Source organism: Stylophora pistillata, chromosome 14 (assembly GCF_964205215.1).
Source record: "Stylophora pistillata chromosome 14, jaStyPist1.2, whole genome shotgun sequence".
In the NCBI taxonomy this organism is placed as follows: Eukaryota; Metazoa; Cnidaria; class Anthozoa; order Scleractinia; family Pocilloporidae; genus Stylophora; species Stylophora pistillata.
Window position 1 is genome coordinate 4,090,614 of NC_142532.1, and position 18,945 is coordinate 4,109,558.

Sequence of the window (18,945 nt, forward strand, 5' to 3'; positions counted from 1 at the left end):
TTCATTTACACAAAAAATCCATCAATTTTTTTACCACTATTTACAATATGTAATTATACATTATAATTAAGTATAAGAAAATAATAATTGCAGTTCAGCGAGTAACTCTGTGGAGTATTAGAGTAACTTACTTATAATCACGTCATATATTATTCATGACATTGATGCGATACGAATGTTGGTTAAAAACGGACATTTCATGATTTTAACATAACACATCTCTAGTTGTTACCAGGCCGAGCGAGTGTTCTTGTTCGGCCATGTGTATGAAGAATTTTGTTCTGAAGATCGCGAATGTGAATCGTTTTCATCCTGTCGATTTCGACGAACATTTTTCAGTTATTTTGAGAAGGAACCTTCAGATTGTTTGTAAGTGTTCAACATTTCGATTTATTTGAGCTTTGTATACTTTCATTTTGCTTTATTTTGCTTCGCGTTTCCAAGTTTCGATTGTGTAATTCTACTTTCAGAAACATATTTGTATGCCGTTTATTTGATGAATCTGGATTAAAAGACTCTAAAAATTAACCGATCGATTCAGCGGCTACAACGAATGTCAGACTCGTAATAATTTTGTCACGGTTAGCACATGAAACCCCTTTCAAACTTGCACGATTTCTTACTTTAATAGCTTCATTTCTTAATATCCTTCAAAATGATAGTCGTTTCAGTTTGTGTTGGTAGCTACGCATTTCTAATAAACAGAGGTCAAGAAAGTCTAAATGATGCCATTCAGCTTCTCAAAGGACTCCCCGCGAGTTTTGCCTAATTGCTAACTAATGACCGAAACCGTCTTTCTTGCCATTCCCCCCCCCCACTACATTTGCACCAAAATCGCAAACTTCAGGCTTATTTCAAAAATTAAATATCTATACAAGACTATGTCATCTCCGTAAATTAAATTTGCTCAAATTTACACTCTTTGATACAATTTTATGCAAAATAATTGTAATCTTTATTTCGTCTCGTGCCTAAAGCAAAAAGTCGAGCGTGAATCTCACACCTAAAGTTTTAAAGCATAATATTTGAAAATTTCGAGGCGTTGTATAGTATTGGAAAGACTATTTCAACCTTTCACTCACATTTTATGCACTTCATCGTAAAAGAATATGGATCTTGATCGCGTCGCTACTAGTTCGATCTCCCAAAATGACCCAGTCCATTAGAAAAAATGAACTGTCGGGGTTAAAAAACTATACTAAAGATGTGTAAAAAAGCAATAATTCAAGACAGTTTAGAGCAGTTTTCAATTGAGTGTCGAAAGCAATCCGGGATCTTTTTTCCATTTGCTTTCCTTTGCTCAGTGTGATTGGTCCAAAAAACTCACTCCATTCTTTCAACCAATCAGATGCAAAAGCCAATCACGACTATCGCTCACCCGCGTTTTCCCGCGCTTTAAGGTAGTTTGTTAGTTTTTAGTTTGAGTTCTCATTGGCTCTTTAAGGTATATTCCTTTCTTCTGATTGGTTTGGTTTGGTTTTGGTTTTACGACACTCACTCGAAAGGCGCTCTATCTCTAGCTGAACAATTATACAAAGTTAGTTACGAAAGACCGAGGCACCTCTAAAAAATGGTCGTGTTGGGGCACTTCTGAAGTCCCTCCGGATATTTCAGTAGGGTTTCCCATAAAGAGGGTCCTCCTACAAGATTTCTGGAAGGGTTTTTTAAAGGATTGACCCTCACGGAGCACTCCTTGCAAGAACCTGTATGAATGAAGTCCCTTTTCGCCTCAACCGTGAGAATGTTGGGTCACATTCAATTTGCAGTGCTTTGCGTGTAACACTTTTTTGCACTCTGCATCTCAAAAAAAAAAATGATACAAGAGCTACAAGGAAACTATTGATATGTAACAGCACCCCTTTCACGGTTTGAATCAATGAAGATCATCATCAAAATTATGCCATCACCATAATGCTGTGTTCTCCAAGGGTCACTTCTTCTCCAAATATGTCCGTATCCTTTACACTGGCATGTACACGCTGTCGTACTCGTCCAGGTCGCTATCATCGTCAGGTAGCTCTTCATTGTCAAGCTGTCAGGAAAATGATTTTAGAATTTCGAGTTGGCTCCGGGAGATGCAATGGCCTGGAGGTTAACGCGTCTTTGAATCGAAAAGATACTCTGAGGAGGGGGGGGGGGGCGGGGAGGGGGCTCTGTGATGGATTAGCATCCTATCCAGGGGCACTTACGGGCCATTTCCCTCTGAGACTAAATCAACTTCAGTTAGCTTGCCACATAACGAGTTATTGAGTCACTGCATAACAAACGTCTCAGGGTTTTCACACGATAAGCACAAAGCTATGTGACTGCCGCTGTGAAAAGTGCACGTATCAAATGAAGAAAGTCAAGAAACACGTCCGATGTCTAAGTTAAGTATAACTTTATGTATCATAATCGACAGATTCCAAATTCAGTACCTTTCTGTAGGCGACAATATGAATGTTCATTTTGGTCGACCAGTTTGTCTCGCACGAAGTGAGACGAACATTTTTCTACACTACCTTACAATATCGATACATTATCCAGCAAAAAGGTAACGACAATACTCAAACTTATCAAGTAGATCTAACACCAAATTCTCGTAACTAATTTACAAGGAAATGTGTGGTAGCTAAAGGGGAGAATTAACAATCCCATCTTGGGATAAAGGAATAAAAAATTGACGTACCTCTTCGAGTTCATTCTGTTCAAAAAACTTTGTCAAAACTTTGCGAAGAGGAATCAAGCATATGATGAAAAATGGAAATGACGGAGCGATGACGTTTAACTTGACCACGATGAGGAGAATCAGGCAGACGACTTGGATGATTGTGTACGAGTGAATCTTTCGGGTTTTGACCTAAGGAAAAAAATGGTACGAATCACGAATAAATGCACATGAACTTTTCTCGTTTGACATTGGAAGATAGGCGCGCTATCAACGCGGGCGCACGCTATCTTTCGCTTTTTGTTTACGTATCATCCATTTATTGCGCACATGGTAAGTTTACAGAGCAATGAAGACGCTACAGTTTTGAACGAGTCCTGTCTGCTAGCTGCTGCAGCTGAATAACGCCTCGCGTGTGCTAGTATTCAAAATCAACATCGTTTATCATATCGTTCATCAACGTCAAAGTCACTATCGAAAAAACTGCTGTACGTATCGTAGCAGCAGCAAGGCGGCCAAACGTCTGTGCACTTGCGAGTTTGTAGAGGTAGGTGACGTGTTTTAAGGGTGTCAAAATCAAGTTATCATGAAAACAGACACGAGCGCGAGTAGGTCGTGGTGTTTGAAAACCGCGAAGCTTTCTCGGTAAAGCTCAAAACAAAATGATAAATAAGGAGGGAACCCGTAATTTTTTTGTTTCCTTTTCAGATTTCTATGCATGTTTCCATTTTCTATTGCTTATTTTGCGTGACAGCTATTGTTTCTCATGTTTTCCTTTGAAATTTTGCGCGGGAAATTGGCGCACGGCTGAACGAAATTAATTCCCTTGCGCATGTCCTATGTTCGATCGCTGTATCTGTAGCAGCTTACCTTTCTAACATATTGCACATCTGGGTGATACTTTGGGGGCATAAACATCATAATTATTCTGTCGACGAGCTGAATACCAGACAAGGAACAAACACCAAGATAGAACAGTACACCAAACATGACTGCGACGGGGATACGATGAAGAGCTGGAGCAAGTAGAATGGAAACCCCTGCAATCGACCAAAACGTCCGTTACAACCAATCAGAACAAAGGAAAAATTTCAAGGGGCCAATGAAAACTTAAAGAAAAACCACGCCACGTGTCGTAATTTGTCATAACAGCCAATCAGAACAAAGGAAGAATCACTAGGAGCCAATGAAAACTCGAAGAAAAAACGAGCCATATGCTCGTCGCGCGGGAAAACAGTCATAACCAAGTCGCCAATACAAAATTCTTTGGTTTATCAACATTCTAAATTCCAATTCGAATTGGAAACAGTGGACAAGAAGAGCCACATGGTGGAATGTGCACCGCAAATCCTATTTTATTTTTCATATTTTGGTAATTTTTATTTCTTTTTTGTGTGTGTATGTAGGCAGTTTGAAGTTTCAATCGCAACCCTTCGAAGAGCTAACGAAGAGCTGGCTCTGACAAAGGGCTAAGGCTCGAAACGACAGCTTTAGAAACCCTTTACGGAAGCCCATTTACATTACCGACTCAGTTGATTAAACTAAATCATTTGGTAGAACCCCAGCCTCAACCGACGCAGCACTACAGCTTCTTAAGATGTTTACCCCTTTACCCAAGTCGCTGGTACTACATCTGATTGGTTAAAACGTGGCGCAAATTCTCTAAACCCCATCACAGAGCAAAGTAGAGAAAACCAACGTGACCCCATAACTTTCGACACGCTGTTAAAATTCGTTCACAAAACCCATTGAACTGACCTGTCAACACGTGTATGGCAATGTTTGTAACCCTCTGTTCTTTGACCTCGACCAGATGTGGTTTAACGCCAGGAGCTTGAGACGTACTCCAGATAGACAGCGCATTTAAGTGTGACACCGACCGGACAGTCGCCGCGCACATCCATGGCAGCCCCATCATGGAGCAAACAAACGACAGACATCCCATAACGATTAGGTCCAAATTAAAGCCGGCGCCCTTTAAAAGTTTGTTTTCTTTCTTGTTCAAGAGCACTCCCGTCAGTTCAGTTTCCATAAACAGCAAGATTCCCACGAACAAGGCTGGAATTATGGCCGCAAAAATCCAGCCAGGTTCCATGGGTCTTTTCATCCCTCCAGGGTTAATAAACCAGCCTCTCTCTGTGTATCTTGTTGGTAAAAAACCTCTTTTCGTAGGATCACCAATGGTAATCTTCTGCGTGACGACTTTATCGTAAAGAAAGACATCCACGAGTAACATACAAGCCATGGCTATGACTATGCCAAAGTCGCTTACAAGTCTTCTGGCCTGAGAAAAAAAAGTCGAGTCTTATTGAGCTCTAAGGATCCCGACATCCTGTGCTTAGCTCCATTTAAATCCAGCAGCTTCTCCGATTGAGTAATGGACACCAAAGGCAAAGAATACGCAACGGCCAATCAAAACAATCGATATAGTACAAGGAGCCAATGACGACTCACGTTTAAAACGAGTGAACTGCATGAAGCGCGGGAAGACGGTATTGACCAAGACGCGATTAGTCTTATATTTGAATTTGATTGATTGAGAGCCGAATAGCGGGAGTTTTCTAAGCCAATTACAAAGCAAAGAAAAGTAAAACCAACAACCTTCGACACTCAATTGAGTATTGCTCTCGAAAAAAGGTTGCGAGGAGAAAGAAACCACACAGCTGGACGGTTTTGTCTTGAGGGAACGCAAAATTCTCTCCACTCATCCCAAAGAAAACATATAACGGCTGGAAGCAAGAATTTACTATATGGTTATGGGAGTTATATACCAAGTCAACCTCCACTCAAATTTTAAACTTGAAACTTACGGATTCTAAGCTAAATTTCAATCGACAGAATCTGGCTAACATATAGCAACCTGAGTTTCAGAATCGAGCTTGAGTAATTAAAAGGTATCACAAGGCTGCATAACATTAAAGAACGGTTATTTACACGAGGTCTAACCCAAATTGCAGTTTTACGCAAGCACTGGGCCTTACGCATTCTCTATACGAGGTTTTTTCATTAAATAAATGTTCTTCCACAGCTAGCTTTCGGTCCTCTAGACAGTGTTTACAAAACTGAATGTTCAGATTAAAGATTGAGCTAAATTCAAGATAGATTAGAACGCGGTTTTTTTAAAAAAGATAACCGGCCCTAGGTGCCTTACATTTTTTCAACTTTGAGAGGGAATATACACCACACGCTAGTTGTGATCACTACAAACCTTTTTCCCAAAAAAGTAGCTTGTTCTGAACTTCCGCAGGTAAAAGGCAACGAAGAATGTTCCCAGAACCATGATGGTGGAAAGAAGAGCAGTGTTTGGTTGCCCCTTCACTTCATATTCAGGAGATTTAGGTGATTCTGTGTACGTTTTCTGCAAAGGATTTTTCTTGAAAACCTACAGCGAATAATTTAGTTCATTACACACGTAAACGTAATACTAAAAAATCAGTTATAATAAGTAAAACTAAATTTCCGTAAATATCTTACCACTTCTAAAAAGTGTATGGCCTCATAGACGAAGATAGCAGAGATCAGACAAGCGAAGATTTCTTCTGTAAACCTGGTGAAATATCGTACAAGAAAACAGCCTTCTAAAGCAACCACCCCAAACAGGATCATCATGACCCAGAAGCCAATCCAACAGCGCCATGGAAGAAATTCCACCTTGTAAACATTACAGAACTAAAGAAAAGATGTAAAATAAAAACAACAAACTCGTTACTCAATTCACCATTCCATTCTGCATCCAAGCATATGATGCAGGGGTTCCCATAACTTTTACCATAAGCGGCTACCGATGGCGCATGGAATAGGCAGTCGTGTCTCATTTTAATGGAAAGAGAATTTGAAATTTCCGTCCTGCTCTCGGTTTTTTTTTGTTTTTTTCTTTGTCAATCCGTGGATCACGAAATGAAGACAGAATAGAGAAAGTAAACAGATGTTGCCGTACACTTGCCTCATAAATAGTCTGCTCAAAAACCAACACAGGCCCTGTAGCGCCAATAATAATCAGTGGCTGTCCCGCAAGAAGACCAAACAAAATTCCACACATGCAAGTAGCTAGAATTACTTCTGACACACCAAGCCATCCATCAGTTTTCTTGTCCAAAAGACTACCGAACGCAACATTGGGAGCAAAGACAGAAAAATAAAGGAATATCGACGTTAGGAGACACTGCAAATTAAGTCCATCTTTGAAGTCACTGAGGTAAACTTTAGCTCGTCTTTTGATGTCTTCCACAAGGCCACCACAGAATGAACCTGTTCTTTCCAATGGGTCTATTTCTTGTTCCTCAGCAACTGCAGCGAGAGCTGTAAACGACGATATAGAGCAATTTTTAATTCAGAGTCGAAAATAATTCGGGATTGCGTTGTTGTCGCCTTACTTCGCTCTGTGATTGGTCCAAAAAACTCGCGCCAACTTCTCAACCAATCAGATTCAAACTAAAACCAACCACGAGCTCACCATTCGCGTTTTCCCGCGCTTTGTGTTGCCTTGTACCGCTCTGTGATTATTCAAGAAACCTCGTGCCACTTTCTCAATTAATCAAGCGGTTGGCTTGTTCTTAATTTAAATTCCTACTGGTTCTTGTTATAATTTACCTTGTTCTGATTGGCTCTTGTAATTACAATAGTTTTGGTATTACGACACTTTAAAAAAATGCGCTCTAGTATCCTAACATCTTATCGTCAAGAACTTCAAAATCCCAGCCACCCTGTAACTAGTAGACACTTCGTTGAGAGTATTACCTTACCGGCCTAAACATTGTCTGTTCACAAAATTTTCGCCTGTCGTCGAGATCTTTTAGTCACACTGAATCAAACACAAACATCCACCAAATTTGTCCTTACCAGCTTTAGCCATCTTTCTTCTTCGTGCCATAGCTCTGCTTTGAGCAATGAGGATTGGAAGCAACACGTTACGATCCCACTCTCCAGGCGGCAATACAACTGTGTCATCCAAGAAACCATTGATAGCTGACAGGAGGTCTTCCCGAGAATCTGCGCGATATGCAATGTCATGAAATGCCTGAAACATGAAAACCACACAAAACAATTACTTCTAACTGCGTAGATCCTCTCTCTATATCTACCCTTTTTCCATTATATACAGTGTTAAAGTTCGTGAAACTTTTGAAAGCAAAATATGACTGCAGCTTAAACTAGGTTTAATTACACAAGAACAAAACTGGTTCCGCTCACCGCCATCTGTACTAACGTGTTCAAGAACACAAAAACACTTCTTCCTAAATTGGCAAGCAATATTTGCGACAAGCATTCTCTAGCCCTAAACGATCTTACGAAGAATTTTGGCGTATTAAAAAAGTATACGATCAAATTTGACTGCCTACTTATGAAATGCAGGTTCTTGTTGTCCGTTTTACACCTGGAAAAAAATTTTTAAACTTCTTACAAGAATATATATATATGTATTCATTGTGACATAGTTATTGTGAAAACTAACTCAGGCTACCAATAAATAAAGGCTGATAGTTTCTAAAGAAACCGTTTGGGGCTGCGTCGGTGGGGGTAACGAAATAATTTGAATATATCAACAAAGTTGAAATGGTAAATTGGCCACCGTTACGATAATAAAAGCTGACGTTTCGAGCGTTAGCCCTTCGTCGGAGCGAATAGGGGAATTGCAGGGCTGCAAATAACGGCCGGTCAACGGACAATGTCCGGTCAAAATTGGGTACTGACAGGACAAATCCTTGGTTTGCCGGACATCTTGTCCGGTCCTTTACCGACTCGTTTAAAGAAATTTTAATTTTTAACTGTTTGCTAATCACAAGGGACACAGTCATGTTTCCAAAAGAAAAAAAAAACCAATATAAAAGTAGACAAATTAGTGGTCGAGAAATTCCCGGCAGTCGCAAATTTCTGTGATGTCAGCAAGTCCTGTCGTGGCGACCGCAAATCATCGTGTCTTCCGTTATTTTATTTACTTTATTTAAGTGTTCCCAGTTAGAAGAGGGTTTTACCTTTGGCTAGATACCATCATTTACTCTTAAATAAAGTGATTGATTGTTTGATTGATTGAATGATCGGAAAGCACCCTCACGAAGAATAATCTTGTTGCATCGAGAATACTCCAAGTAGCATTTGTTGCAAAGTGCAAAAAGCGAGCAAAAGGCCCAAAACCTGGAGAATTCGACCACTCTTTTACTCTAACATAAATTCACAACTGTAACTTTAAAAAAAAAGGGCTCTTAGTGTAATATTTAATTATAAGTGATTTTGCCAGATGTAAAGTAAAACGGACAATTGCGGTTGTATCTTGCGTAACCGTTCCACGTACTCAATGCGAGGCTGCTTCTGCAGTAAAGAGTAGTAAAATTATTGACTTGTAATTTTTATTGCCAGACCGACTTGGATTCAGTTGTTTTTTAAGTTGTAAAAGGATTACTGTGCAATCTGGGTTCACTATCGCAAGAGTTCGAACTGTTAAAATTTGACCGGCCAAAAATGGGTAGAACACCTTCGCGACGTGGAGAGGAATGACAAGGACACATCGAAACCAGTCGCTAGACATTTCAATTTACCTAACCATTCTAAGCAACACATGGCAATCTGCGGTCTTTCCTTACACTTAGGTAGCACGGAAAGCCGGAAAACTCTTGAACAAAAGCTCATCTTTCAAACCGGCAGTCTAAATCCCACAGGTATCAGCGAACGCTTTTCATTCTTTTTATTTAATCACTTTCACCAGAGTGTGGTGAGGGTCGCACAACAGAGCGAGGCTCCAAATTAAGTGCGCCCTATATCCCACCCATCCCACCCCAGGGGAGGACATCCATCACACAGTAATCTCGTGTGTGGGAAATTAACGTCTCCTACCCCAACCCTGCAGGAGACGGGACCTCCATTTATTCGTCCCTATCCGAGAAGACTAGAATATCTAACCATTTCTTGATGTTATAGAAAGGTAGCAAATTCTTCTCAATTATTTTAAGACCCTGAGTGTTGGTCCGGCCGGGGCTCGAACCCTCGACCTCCCGCACAACAGTCCAGCGCTCTATCCATTGAGCTAACCGGGAGGCGGTTAGCTCTACTAATTTATTCGTGTTTTTCTCGTTGCCATGTTCCCACCAATCACGTAGCTCCTTTTTCTGCCTTTAAAAGCACACACAACCCACAATTCCCCTATTCGCTCCGACGAAGGGCCAACGCTCGAAACGTCAGCTTTTATAATCGTAACGGTGGCCAATTTACCATTTCAACTTTGTCGATATATTCAATCTACCAATAAATAGCACCATTCAAAAATTAACAAAAAGATTTCATGTTACCATGGCCCTCTCCAATAGATCTTAGATGACCTTAGAATGTGATGAGAACAAAAAGGTGGCACAAGAAGCCCAGCCCCGTGTGTCACTGATGTTCTTGCTACATTTTGACGTTTTCTGTAAGCCATTACTGTACAGACCCATGGCAACATAGGTGATTAACACGAAACTTCTCTCTATAATATCCCTACATTATCCAGAAAAATAGGTAACGAGAATACTCAAGCTTATCAGGTAGAAATTGTTATCTTGATCTAACACCAAATTCTCTTTTCCTTTACAAGGAAATGTGTAGCAGCTAGAGGGGAGAATTAACGATCAGATCTTGAAAGTTAAGGAGTAACTGGTGACATCATCTCTATGTCTGTCCCCTAATAGTAGATCATAGGTAACAGTCAATCAAAATACATAATTCAGCTCATTAAATGAATCTGAATATAACAGACCTGATCTGACATTAGGGTGGCCACGGACCGACCAATTTCGTAGTAAGACTCTTCCTCCGAGCTTGGACCCAACAACACAAACATGAACCTGACAGGAATGGACACTTCTGTGATATTCAAGGGGCACCCTTTGGCGAGACGAACAAATGCTACAACTGGATATTGGAGTTCATCGAGTGTTCCTACAAGGACAGTAGTAGCCTCTGCTCCTTCAGGAATTCTTGACTTGACATCTGATTCTTGTTTTCCAGAACCTCCTTCTACCACAGCAGGTTCTGGTGCAAAGGAAACTTCTGCCTTCTGATCTTGTTTTTCATCACCACTCAGTGATAACTATCGAAGAAATATTAGTTAATTAACTCTAAAGAGAAAGACAACATTGCCCCTTTAACAACCAGAAGCAATCACATTTTAGGGAACCTTCTTTCTTGAGCTTTCTATCTTGAGAAAGCTCCCCTAAAACAAGAAAATGGCGTCTACTGGGCCCTCTTTGACCAATTTCAACAATAAACCCTGCTGGCAATGGCAAGGCTTGTGTGACTTACCGGACTGATTTCTTGCCCAGGAAAATCACTGTCACTTTCATCAATCTTTAGCCGGATAGCTCCATCACCCAACGTTTCACCTTCTTCAGGTTCTAACACTTTATTTTCAGAATCTTCTATTGGGTGTTTGGAGTCCTTCCTTGCCAAAGCCAAAAGATTATACGATGATGGCCGTCGGGCAATAGGAGGAGACATCTGATACTGATGTCTATGCCGTAAAAGCAATGCTGCCAGGACTTTATTACTGTCTGTCTGACTTATCTGGTCTGTAATCACCATGTTTTCTACTACTGCTTCAGCAATACTTGGCAGATCAAATTTCTCTAAGTCCAGCAATACAGTACCTATGACATCAAAAAGAGGGTAATTCTTAACTCTTTACACCCTAACATCAGTATGCATATTCTCCATACTGTTCTCTATACATTTCCTAAGGAGCTGACAAGCAGAATTTGTTTAACAATCAAAGCTTCTTTAGTTGATGATCATCATCTGTATTCTCCTGACCTTAATGTTTGATTGAGGGGTGACATCGTATAGAGAAAATAGATGCTGGTCACTCTTTCATATCAAAGAGTTACTGGTTAAGCCTATTTTCTCTTATTGTACTGGTAACTTCATAAAGCATCAATGAGCCTCATAAACAGTGAATCTGGTGGTTCTCTTCAACATAACAGCCAATGTGCCTCACTTTTTTTCTCTCTTAATAAGGAACTCTTCAAATGAGACCAGTTAGTGCAATATGATTTGCCTTCTGTTTATAGATAAAATTTTAGCTTGTTTGAATGAGCAAGTATTTTATTTAGGTTACTAGACCGCTCATTTGGGAAATTTTATCTCAGTTAATGACAAAAAGGCAGGACCTTTCAACTTCAAATTCTGGTTAACAAGCTGGAGTTCTCATACCTTTCTCTAGACCTTTGCGCAGTTCAAGTAGACTATGGAAGGTGAGCGAGGCCACATGCGGCTTTCCCCAACGGTTTGAATCTTCAACATTCTCTTCGAATTTTATCCACCGGGCCGTCTCCTTCCATTCCATCTCCTCGCCATGCTTTGTCAATTGCTCTAACTCAATAAATGCCTGGTTATTTTGCAAATAGAGTAAAATAAATAGTTACTCAGTTAATGTATCATTTGTAAAATATCTATACAATGTCATTACAATGCCAAGCATACAACTCATGAGATTAAATACAAATATCAAGTAAGGGATTATTAGTTGATCCAATACCAAATTCTTCCAATTAACAGCACAAGAATGGTTGGGCAGGCAGTATGGAGAATTACTTAATATAAGACCTTCGGAGAGAAAGGGTAAAACAACAGAATTGGAGGAGGAAAAAAATAACAAGTATGGGATTATTAGTTGATTCAATACCAAATTCTTCCAATTAACATCAAAAGAATTGTACAGCAGACACTAAATAGAATTAAGGTGAAACCATAGACTTGCATGAGGTTATGAAGAACAAACTTTTTGAGCTCTGGGGTTTCTTCCCCTGTGCCTCATCAAACATTCAAAAGTTCCAATAGAGTTTTCATTTCAATATACCTCGTGAGGACTGTGGTCATACTTTACGGGAAATTTCTGCAAACTTTTGCTGATGTCTGTGCTGCTGAAGTGAGTTGACATGCCAGATTTATGCCGTGGAAGATGAGGGCGCCTCCTTCTGAGGCCTCTTAGGTCCTCAAAACGATGCCCTGCGCAAAAGAAATAATCTGTTAAACCTTTACACCCTAACATTCTCCATACTGTTTGGAGTTTGTTTAAAAATCAAGAGCTTCTCCAGTTGGTGATCATTTCTATAATTCTTGTGACCTTAATGAGTGATTTGGGGGTGATAATACATGTATCTTATTAGACATTTTGTTGCATAATACCGCTGATTATTTTTACAAGTTGTGCTATATTTTGATGAGCCTGAAGGGTGAGTCAAAATTACAAACAACGAGTAAAAATACTCAGCAATACCTACACAACAAAACATCTGATAAGAGATTTACTATCCAACACTCCAAATTGTTATTTCAGTGCAGGTGAATTTCGCTGATATTTCTGGAGTACAAATATTGTGTGGTATTTGTACTTGTCTCATACGTTATTTGTACTCTAAGAAACACAGTTTGATATAAAATAGGAGAAACTAGATGGTGGTCACTCCTTGGTGTCAGAAGGTAAAGAAATGTGTGATTAATGAGTGACATTATCAGAAATAAGATGTTACTTTCTCTCAGATGTTGAATTAGACCCAAAATGTTTTCCCTGACCTTTTATCTCTTGATATCTGAATACTAATACTCAGTTTTAATGCCTAATTCTACTTACATGCCATTTCTTCCAAATCTCTTTTGGCCAGAAAGCTTGCTTCATCTTTTTCAGTTGCTAAACGTTCCTGGATTGGCTCAATCTCTTTGAGCGTCAATGTTCCTGAGCGCAGCCTGGATTCCAATTGCTCCCTCTCTGATATGGTTCTGTGATGATGCAAGACAGGGCGTGGATGGTGATGATGATGACGATGGTGATGATGATGATGAGGTTTCTTTTCGCCAGCATCTTTCATATCCTTATGTCCTTTACGCTCTTTGTGGTCTTTATGGTGTCGCCCATGGTGTCGATGATGATGTTTGCTTTCATGGACAGGTTTCAAAACTTTTTCATTTTCTTTGTCATCTTCAACTCCAAGTGACACCTGATCCTCTTTGATTTTAGGAAGGACACGAATACCTTCTCGAGATTTTCTCTTGTGCTCTGAAGATCCTCTATCTGTTTTCTCCAGTTTATCCAGATTTCTGACACGGGAATGAAGTCTTTGTAACGGTGCATGGTATCTGGTGGAGGATACACGACGAGCTGCTCATGAAAAGTTGAAAAAAAGTTTCAGTAAGCAGACAGTGCAATACAATATCTGTATTACATCTCCACTATGTGGCTCTTCCAATTTAACACTTTGTGGGGGGACTTTAGTCAGACTGCATTGAGCAGTTACAATTTTCGAAGGAAATTTCGGAGATGCCCCTATTATCAGAATCAAGCCCAGACCACAACACCCGGAGCTACATTCCCTACTCTTTGAGATAATTGTGTGGGTTCTTTAACGTCCCCTGCTAACCAGTACTGTCCGAGTAGTTACAGGAGGTTACTAGAATGTCTGACCACTGCAGATGTCATAGCAAATGTAGCACATTCTCCTCAGTTATTTTAAGACCCAGAGTGTTGGTCAGGTCTGGGGCTTAAACCCTCACCCCCCCCCCCCCCCCCGCACAGCAGTTCGGCACTCTACAACATGAACTAACCTGACGGCTGTAGACACAACAAAACTAGACGGCAATTTTACAAGTTGGCTTTATATCTCCTTGCCACTTTTCATATTAACTTAAAAAAGTTTGATTGGTATTTGGTAAATTACTGAAAGATCTGCCGCATGACCAGACAAGTCAAGATTTTGTTGTTTATCAACTACAGTGTATGAGCTGATAGTGTTTCTGGAAGTTTTACCCCATTGCAGATTTGTCTCCATGGTTCGTACAACTTCAGACAAACAAAATTCAAGGACTTTTCAAGGAATTTTCAAGGACAAAAAATGGTTTTCAAGGACTAAGTTTAATTCAGAAATCTAAACCATTTATGATTGAATACACATTTGCCAATCGCTCAATTAAATTGAAAACAAAGGGAAATGAAAAATTCCTCGACCAAACATAGCCAAACCACTACATTTTCGCTTTTTTGGTAGTTACTGGTGGACAAATTTTCCATAGCAAAATCGTTTATTAAATTATCAGAAAAGCAATAAGGTGCAAAGAAGTTGCTAAATTTCAAGGACTTTTCATGACCTACTAAAGAAATCAAGTACTTTTCAAGGACTTAACCAAATTCAAGGACTCTTCAAGACGACTGTTAAAAATTCAAGACCTTTTCAAGATTGTACGAACCATGTGTCTCCTATCTCCTTTGCAAGTTCATCTCCTGATGTAGAGAAAGTTTGCCGCCACCTTTACCAGTTTCCCCCAAATCTTTCGACTCATTTACTGATAGTGGAACATATTCCTTTTTTGTTCAAATCATACTAATTTACAGAAAATTCATGATGTGTTTCAAGCAACTTGTAATTTTTTATAAACAGCTGGTAATTTGCATGTTGCTTGAACTTTGTTATAGTTCTTCTGTGAGATTTCATGCTGACTGAAATAGAATGTGAATTATCACAACTCCAACAGTATACCTCCAGCTGTAAGGAAATGAGTCATAAGATTTTGGGGACAAATTATTTGTAAGGGTAGGGCAGGGGGAGGGACAAACTTGTTTTACTACAGGGCGTCAACTTGCTATGGAGTGAAACCTCCAGTTACTACTAATGAAGGTAGTTAGATAGACCCCCCAAGGCAAGGTTAGAAAAGCAAGGTTACAATACAATAAGCTTGGCTCCTTTGGCTACTAAGCTCGGCTCCTTTGGCTACTACACACTCTTTCCACTGCTTTGTGTAAATTCATGTATGGTTAGAACTCTCCTCTTTTTTTTTTTTCTACTTTTCTCTTTCTCGTTGTTTTATTTTTTTAGTAGAATAAGTGTGAATAAAGAATATCAAAAGAAAAAGAGCAAATGAAAGTAAGAACATTCTCCACTCATTATTAACAAAAAGAAGATATAGCTATAATTAGATAGCAAACAGTACTTTTAAAAAAAATATCCACATTGTGAAGCATTTGACTGAAAGTAGTAGATAGATCCTACTTCTGTATCTTTTTTTTTTTTTTTTTCAAGCATGATGTAGTCAATTGAACATTTTCATAATAGCTTCAATTCTTTGTTTTCACATGAATGGGGCTAGCCAATATAATTTCCCACGTTTAAGAGGGCTAGAGGAGAGAAGGACATTCTTTACAGCAACCTATTTTCCTTAAAATATCGCAACTTTATCCTACAAATAAGAGTAATGAAATAAAATAAAAACATCTCAGGTACATATACCACAATTCACTCTTCCAAGACTGTTTGTTATCACACAAAGGTTCCCTTTCTTTGCATACGAAAACTTGCTGCTAATACAACAATCTATTCAAAGCTTCGCTTCTCTCCCTGACCCCCCCCCCCCCCCAGAGGGATATGGGATATGTACAGTGGATTCCTCGAACCCTCGGTTTCTCAAACCTCCCAATATCTTGAACCAAACCTTGTTTCCCTTGGATTTGCTTCACTTGTAATTTCACCCCCGATTTCTCAAACTCCCAATTTCTCGAACCAATTTGCATTTCCCCTGGAGGTTCGAGAAATCGGGATTCCACTGTAAAAGCTTTAAATTGATCAGCATATAATCCTTTTAAGCCTAAGATCTGCCTGTTAGTTCACCTTTACAGCTGCCACATTCTAAATTAGTTACAGTATATGAATTTGGTGTCAGATCAAGATAACAACTTCTACCAGATAATAATAATAAACAGTTTTTAACCTGGAGAAACACTTAGCTAGAAGCTAGTTTACAGGTTTTCCACCAAACAACTGAAAAAAATAATTCAAATCGAAAGTTTTAGTATTCTCCTTATCTATTTGCTGGGCAATGTATGGATATCGTGGGAAGATATTACCTGTTAATCACCTCTGCGAGTTATAAGGTTATTTCCCCAGTATGCATTTCAAGAATTTCAGAAAATGAAACAGCACATGAAAAGTCAAGATATGGGGGCTGATGAGAAATTCACTAAAAAAATCCTACTACAAACCATTTCCATTCTGTTGTTTTTCACTGCATATATATTTCACTTATCCTTTACTTCTCTTTACAGCACAGTGTCACGGTGCACGGTAAAATCCAAGATTTATTTTAAACCCATACTGTAATAAAATCATTTTTTCTCCTCAGTGAACATGGCTGGTACATGTTTGTTAGTTGAGATGAAATCTGTGGTAAGTTAGAATTTAATCTTAAGCCCTCATCACCTTGATCTGAACTTGTTTGCCTACGGGGCTGTTGCATTGGTCACAAATGTTTACTCTCCTTGGTGGGTTGTTGACAAGAAATAGTTTCTCTATTCCTCACTCTCTTTCATTTTCAAAGACCTTATTTCTAAAGTAAGACATGGTCTTTATCTCCCATTTTTCAACATTTTAAGCTACATTTTTAAAGCTCTTTCACGACACATTCGATGAAAAAGCACATTGACCTTGTTTGCATTCTAAGATAATTACCTAAACAAGCTGAAGCCATATGTTATCATACCACCCAACTGCTTATCTCAAGCCAGTACATTGTGACAATGTGGCTCTTTTTTTAATTAATAGAGCTCACGGAACTTTACATATAGAAAGAGACTGCAATCTCTAAAATATCTAAGATCATTTAGTAATCGTTTAACTATTTGAGACGTCATCTTAGACTTACGACCACTGAAAAGGCCACGTACTTCGTACGCAAATTCTGAACATATCCGAGATCATGCTGACCTGAACGGTCTGATATTTTGAAAAATAGCCTTAAGAGATAGTTGGAGAGCTACCCTCACTTAAAAATGCATAATATGCTTAATTAGTAATATACAACACTTCAGCACAGCTGATAACTAAAAAAAATGCTCTTTTATCTCGCTGTAAAATTAATGAAATCAGCTTTAATAACTCACATTTGTAATCTTTCTCGTCGAAATTGTAGTCATAATGAGAAGTGGGAACTTGCAATGATTGAGGTGCTGACTCAGATGGAAGCGGAGCAGCGAATGGCCTTTCGAAAACCTTTCTGAATTCTTCATTGTCCACAGTGATCTGAGGCTTCACCTGCAGTTCATAAAACGACCAGATGGTTACCGAGAGAAAATAAAGGCCCGCAGGATGCTAAACAAAATAATTTAACTCACCTCTTCTAAGGAAACATCATCTTCAGTCATTGCAGAAGCTAAACTCCTGATCTCAGCCATTTTCTGACGGAATCAGTTCATGTATACCATAAAACACGTGCATCAGGGAGAAAAATAACTTGTCCAAGGTCAAGGAAATTGCCGATATTTCACCTCTTTCGCTTGATGACGGCATTGATCAAGCCATAATAAAAATCATGTACGATAAATCTCGCGCCAATATCTTCGGATCAACACGAAACAATACACACGATCTCTTGAATAATGAATTCGCAATTAGCTGAGGTGACAGGCACTGCAAATGTTAGACGAGATAAAGTACCACTTGCAGCTGAATCAAGGAGTTTCACTGCAGAAAATCGTGCTTCAGTGCTTTCCAAAACCGCAGAGATTACGTGAGGAAAACAAATTCTTCTATAATTTGCTTGCTTTCTTCCATCATACCAAGCCCCCAGATAGCCAATCCAATCAGCAACGCTACCTTTAGTCACGTGTTTAAAAACCACGTGCTCAGTCAAAAGAAAAACAACAACATGATCAGACTTGAAACTGCTGTGCATGAATCTAAAAAATTATTTATTATTAAATTTGTCTCCATTTGTTTCTTTTATCGTAAAATTTTTCAGCTGGAAATTTCTTCTGTGCAAGAGACCCCTTGACAAGATAAAGATAGTTCTATGTCGGAAATTACACATCCAGTTTGCAATGCAACAACTTATTTCACAAATTATACAGAGTATAATTTAGAGAAAATGTGTCTAAGAAGGAAATTGTTAACAAAAGAAAAAATGCTGTTATGTCTTCAAGGTGTAATATTTTTTTTTAAGTTTCAACATCATTGGCTGGAAAAATGCAGATTTTTGTCTGAGCCAATCATATCTATCGACCAGTGACCAAAGTGTTTTTCTTCCTAGACAGAATAAAGATTACATCATCCAAGGAACATTGTTGGGCTCAAACTAGAGTCTCAGAGCTCAGGAATAGGAAATAGACAACAGCTTGTAAGAGGGGTGAAAGAGTTCAATATGAATACCACATGTCAAATATAGTTTCTTAACTTGATTTCCTGATACCAGTTTCCTGACATTGTTTATTCATATTTTAACATCAGACATAGACAGATGTTAAAGGCATGGGTATTGTCTGTGTGAAACCACAAAAAATTTGGGTAAACAAAGCATCT

The 18,945-nt window shown here is 39.0% G+C and overlaps 1 protein-coding gene across 1 annotated transcript; it reads right to left on the reverse strand.

The window, feature by feature from the left end:
- Positions 1-931: 931 nt before the first annotated feature.
- Positions 932-18,193, reverse strand: LOC111328161 (band 3 anion transport protein). Its single transcript, XM_088745931.1, has 15 exons — positions 17,763-18,193; positions 17,532-17,682; positions 13,242-13,766; positions 12,468-12,616; positions 11,822-11,996; positions 10,916-11,259; positions 10,371-10,703; positions 7,487-7,664; positions 6,591-6,946; positions 6,122-6,316; positions 5,856-6,029; positions 4,406-4,931; positions 3,518-3,687; positions 2,669-2,839; positions 932-2,032 (listed from the first exon to the last, which is right to left on the reverse strand). The coding sequence occupies exons 1-15, from the start codon at positions 17,820-17,822 to the stop codon at positions 1,961-1,963; spliced, it is 3,579 nt and encodes a 1,192-aa protein (XP_088602057.1). The 5' UTR covers positions 17,823-18,193; the 3' UTR covers positions 932-1,960.
- Positions 18,194-18,945: the final 752 nt, after the last annotated feature.

Excerpts from the sequence above, each read along its gene's own strand:
- LOC111328161 (XM_088745931.1), bottom strand. The coding sequence starts at position 17,822 with ATGGCTGAGATCAGGAGTTTAGCTTCTGCAATGACTGAAGATGATGTT. Across the intron at positions 11,260-11,821 it reads GCGCAAAGGTCTAGAGAAAG|GTACTGTATTGCTGGACTTA; the intron begins GTATGAGAACTC and ends TTGATGTCATAG. Across the intron at positions 10,704-10,915 it reads CTGGGCAAGAAATCAGTCCG|TTATCACTGAGTGGTGATGA; the intron begins GTAAGTCACACA and ends TTTCTTCGATAG.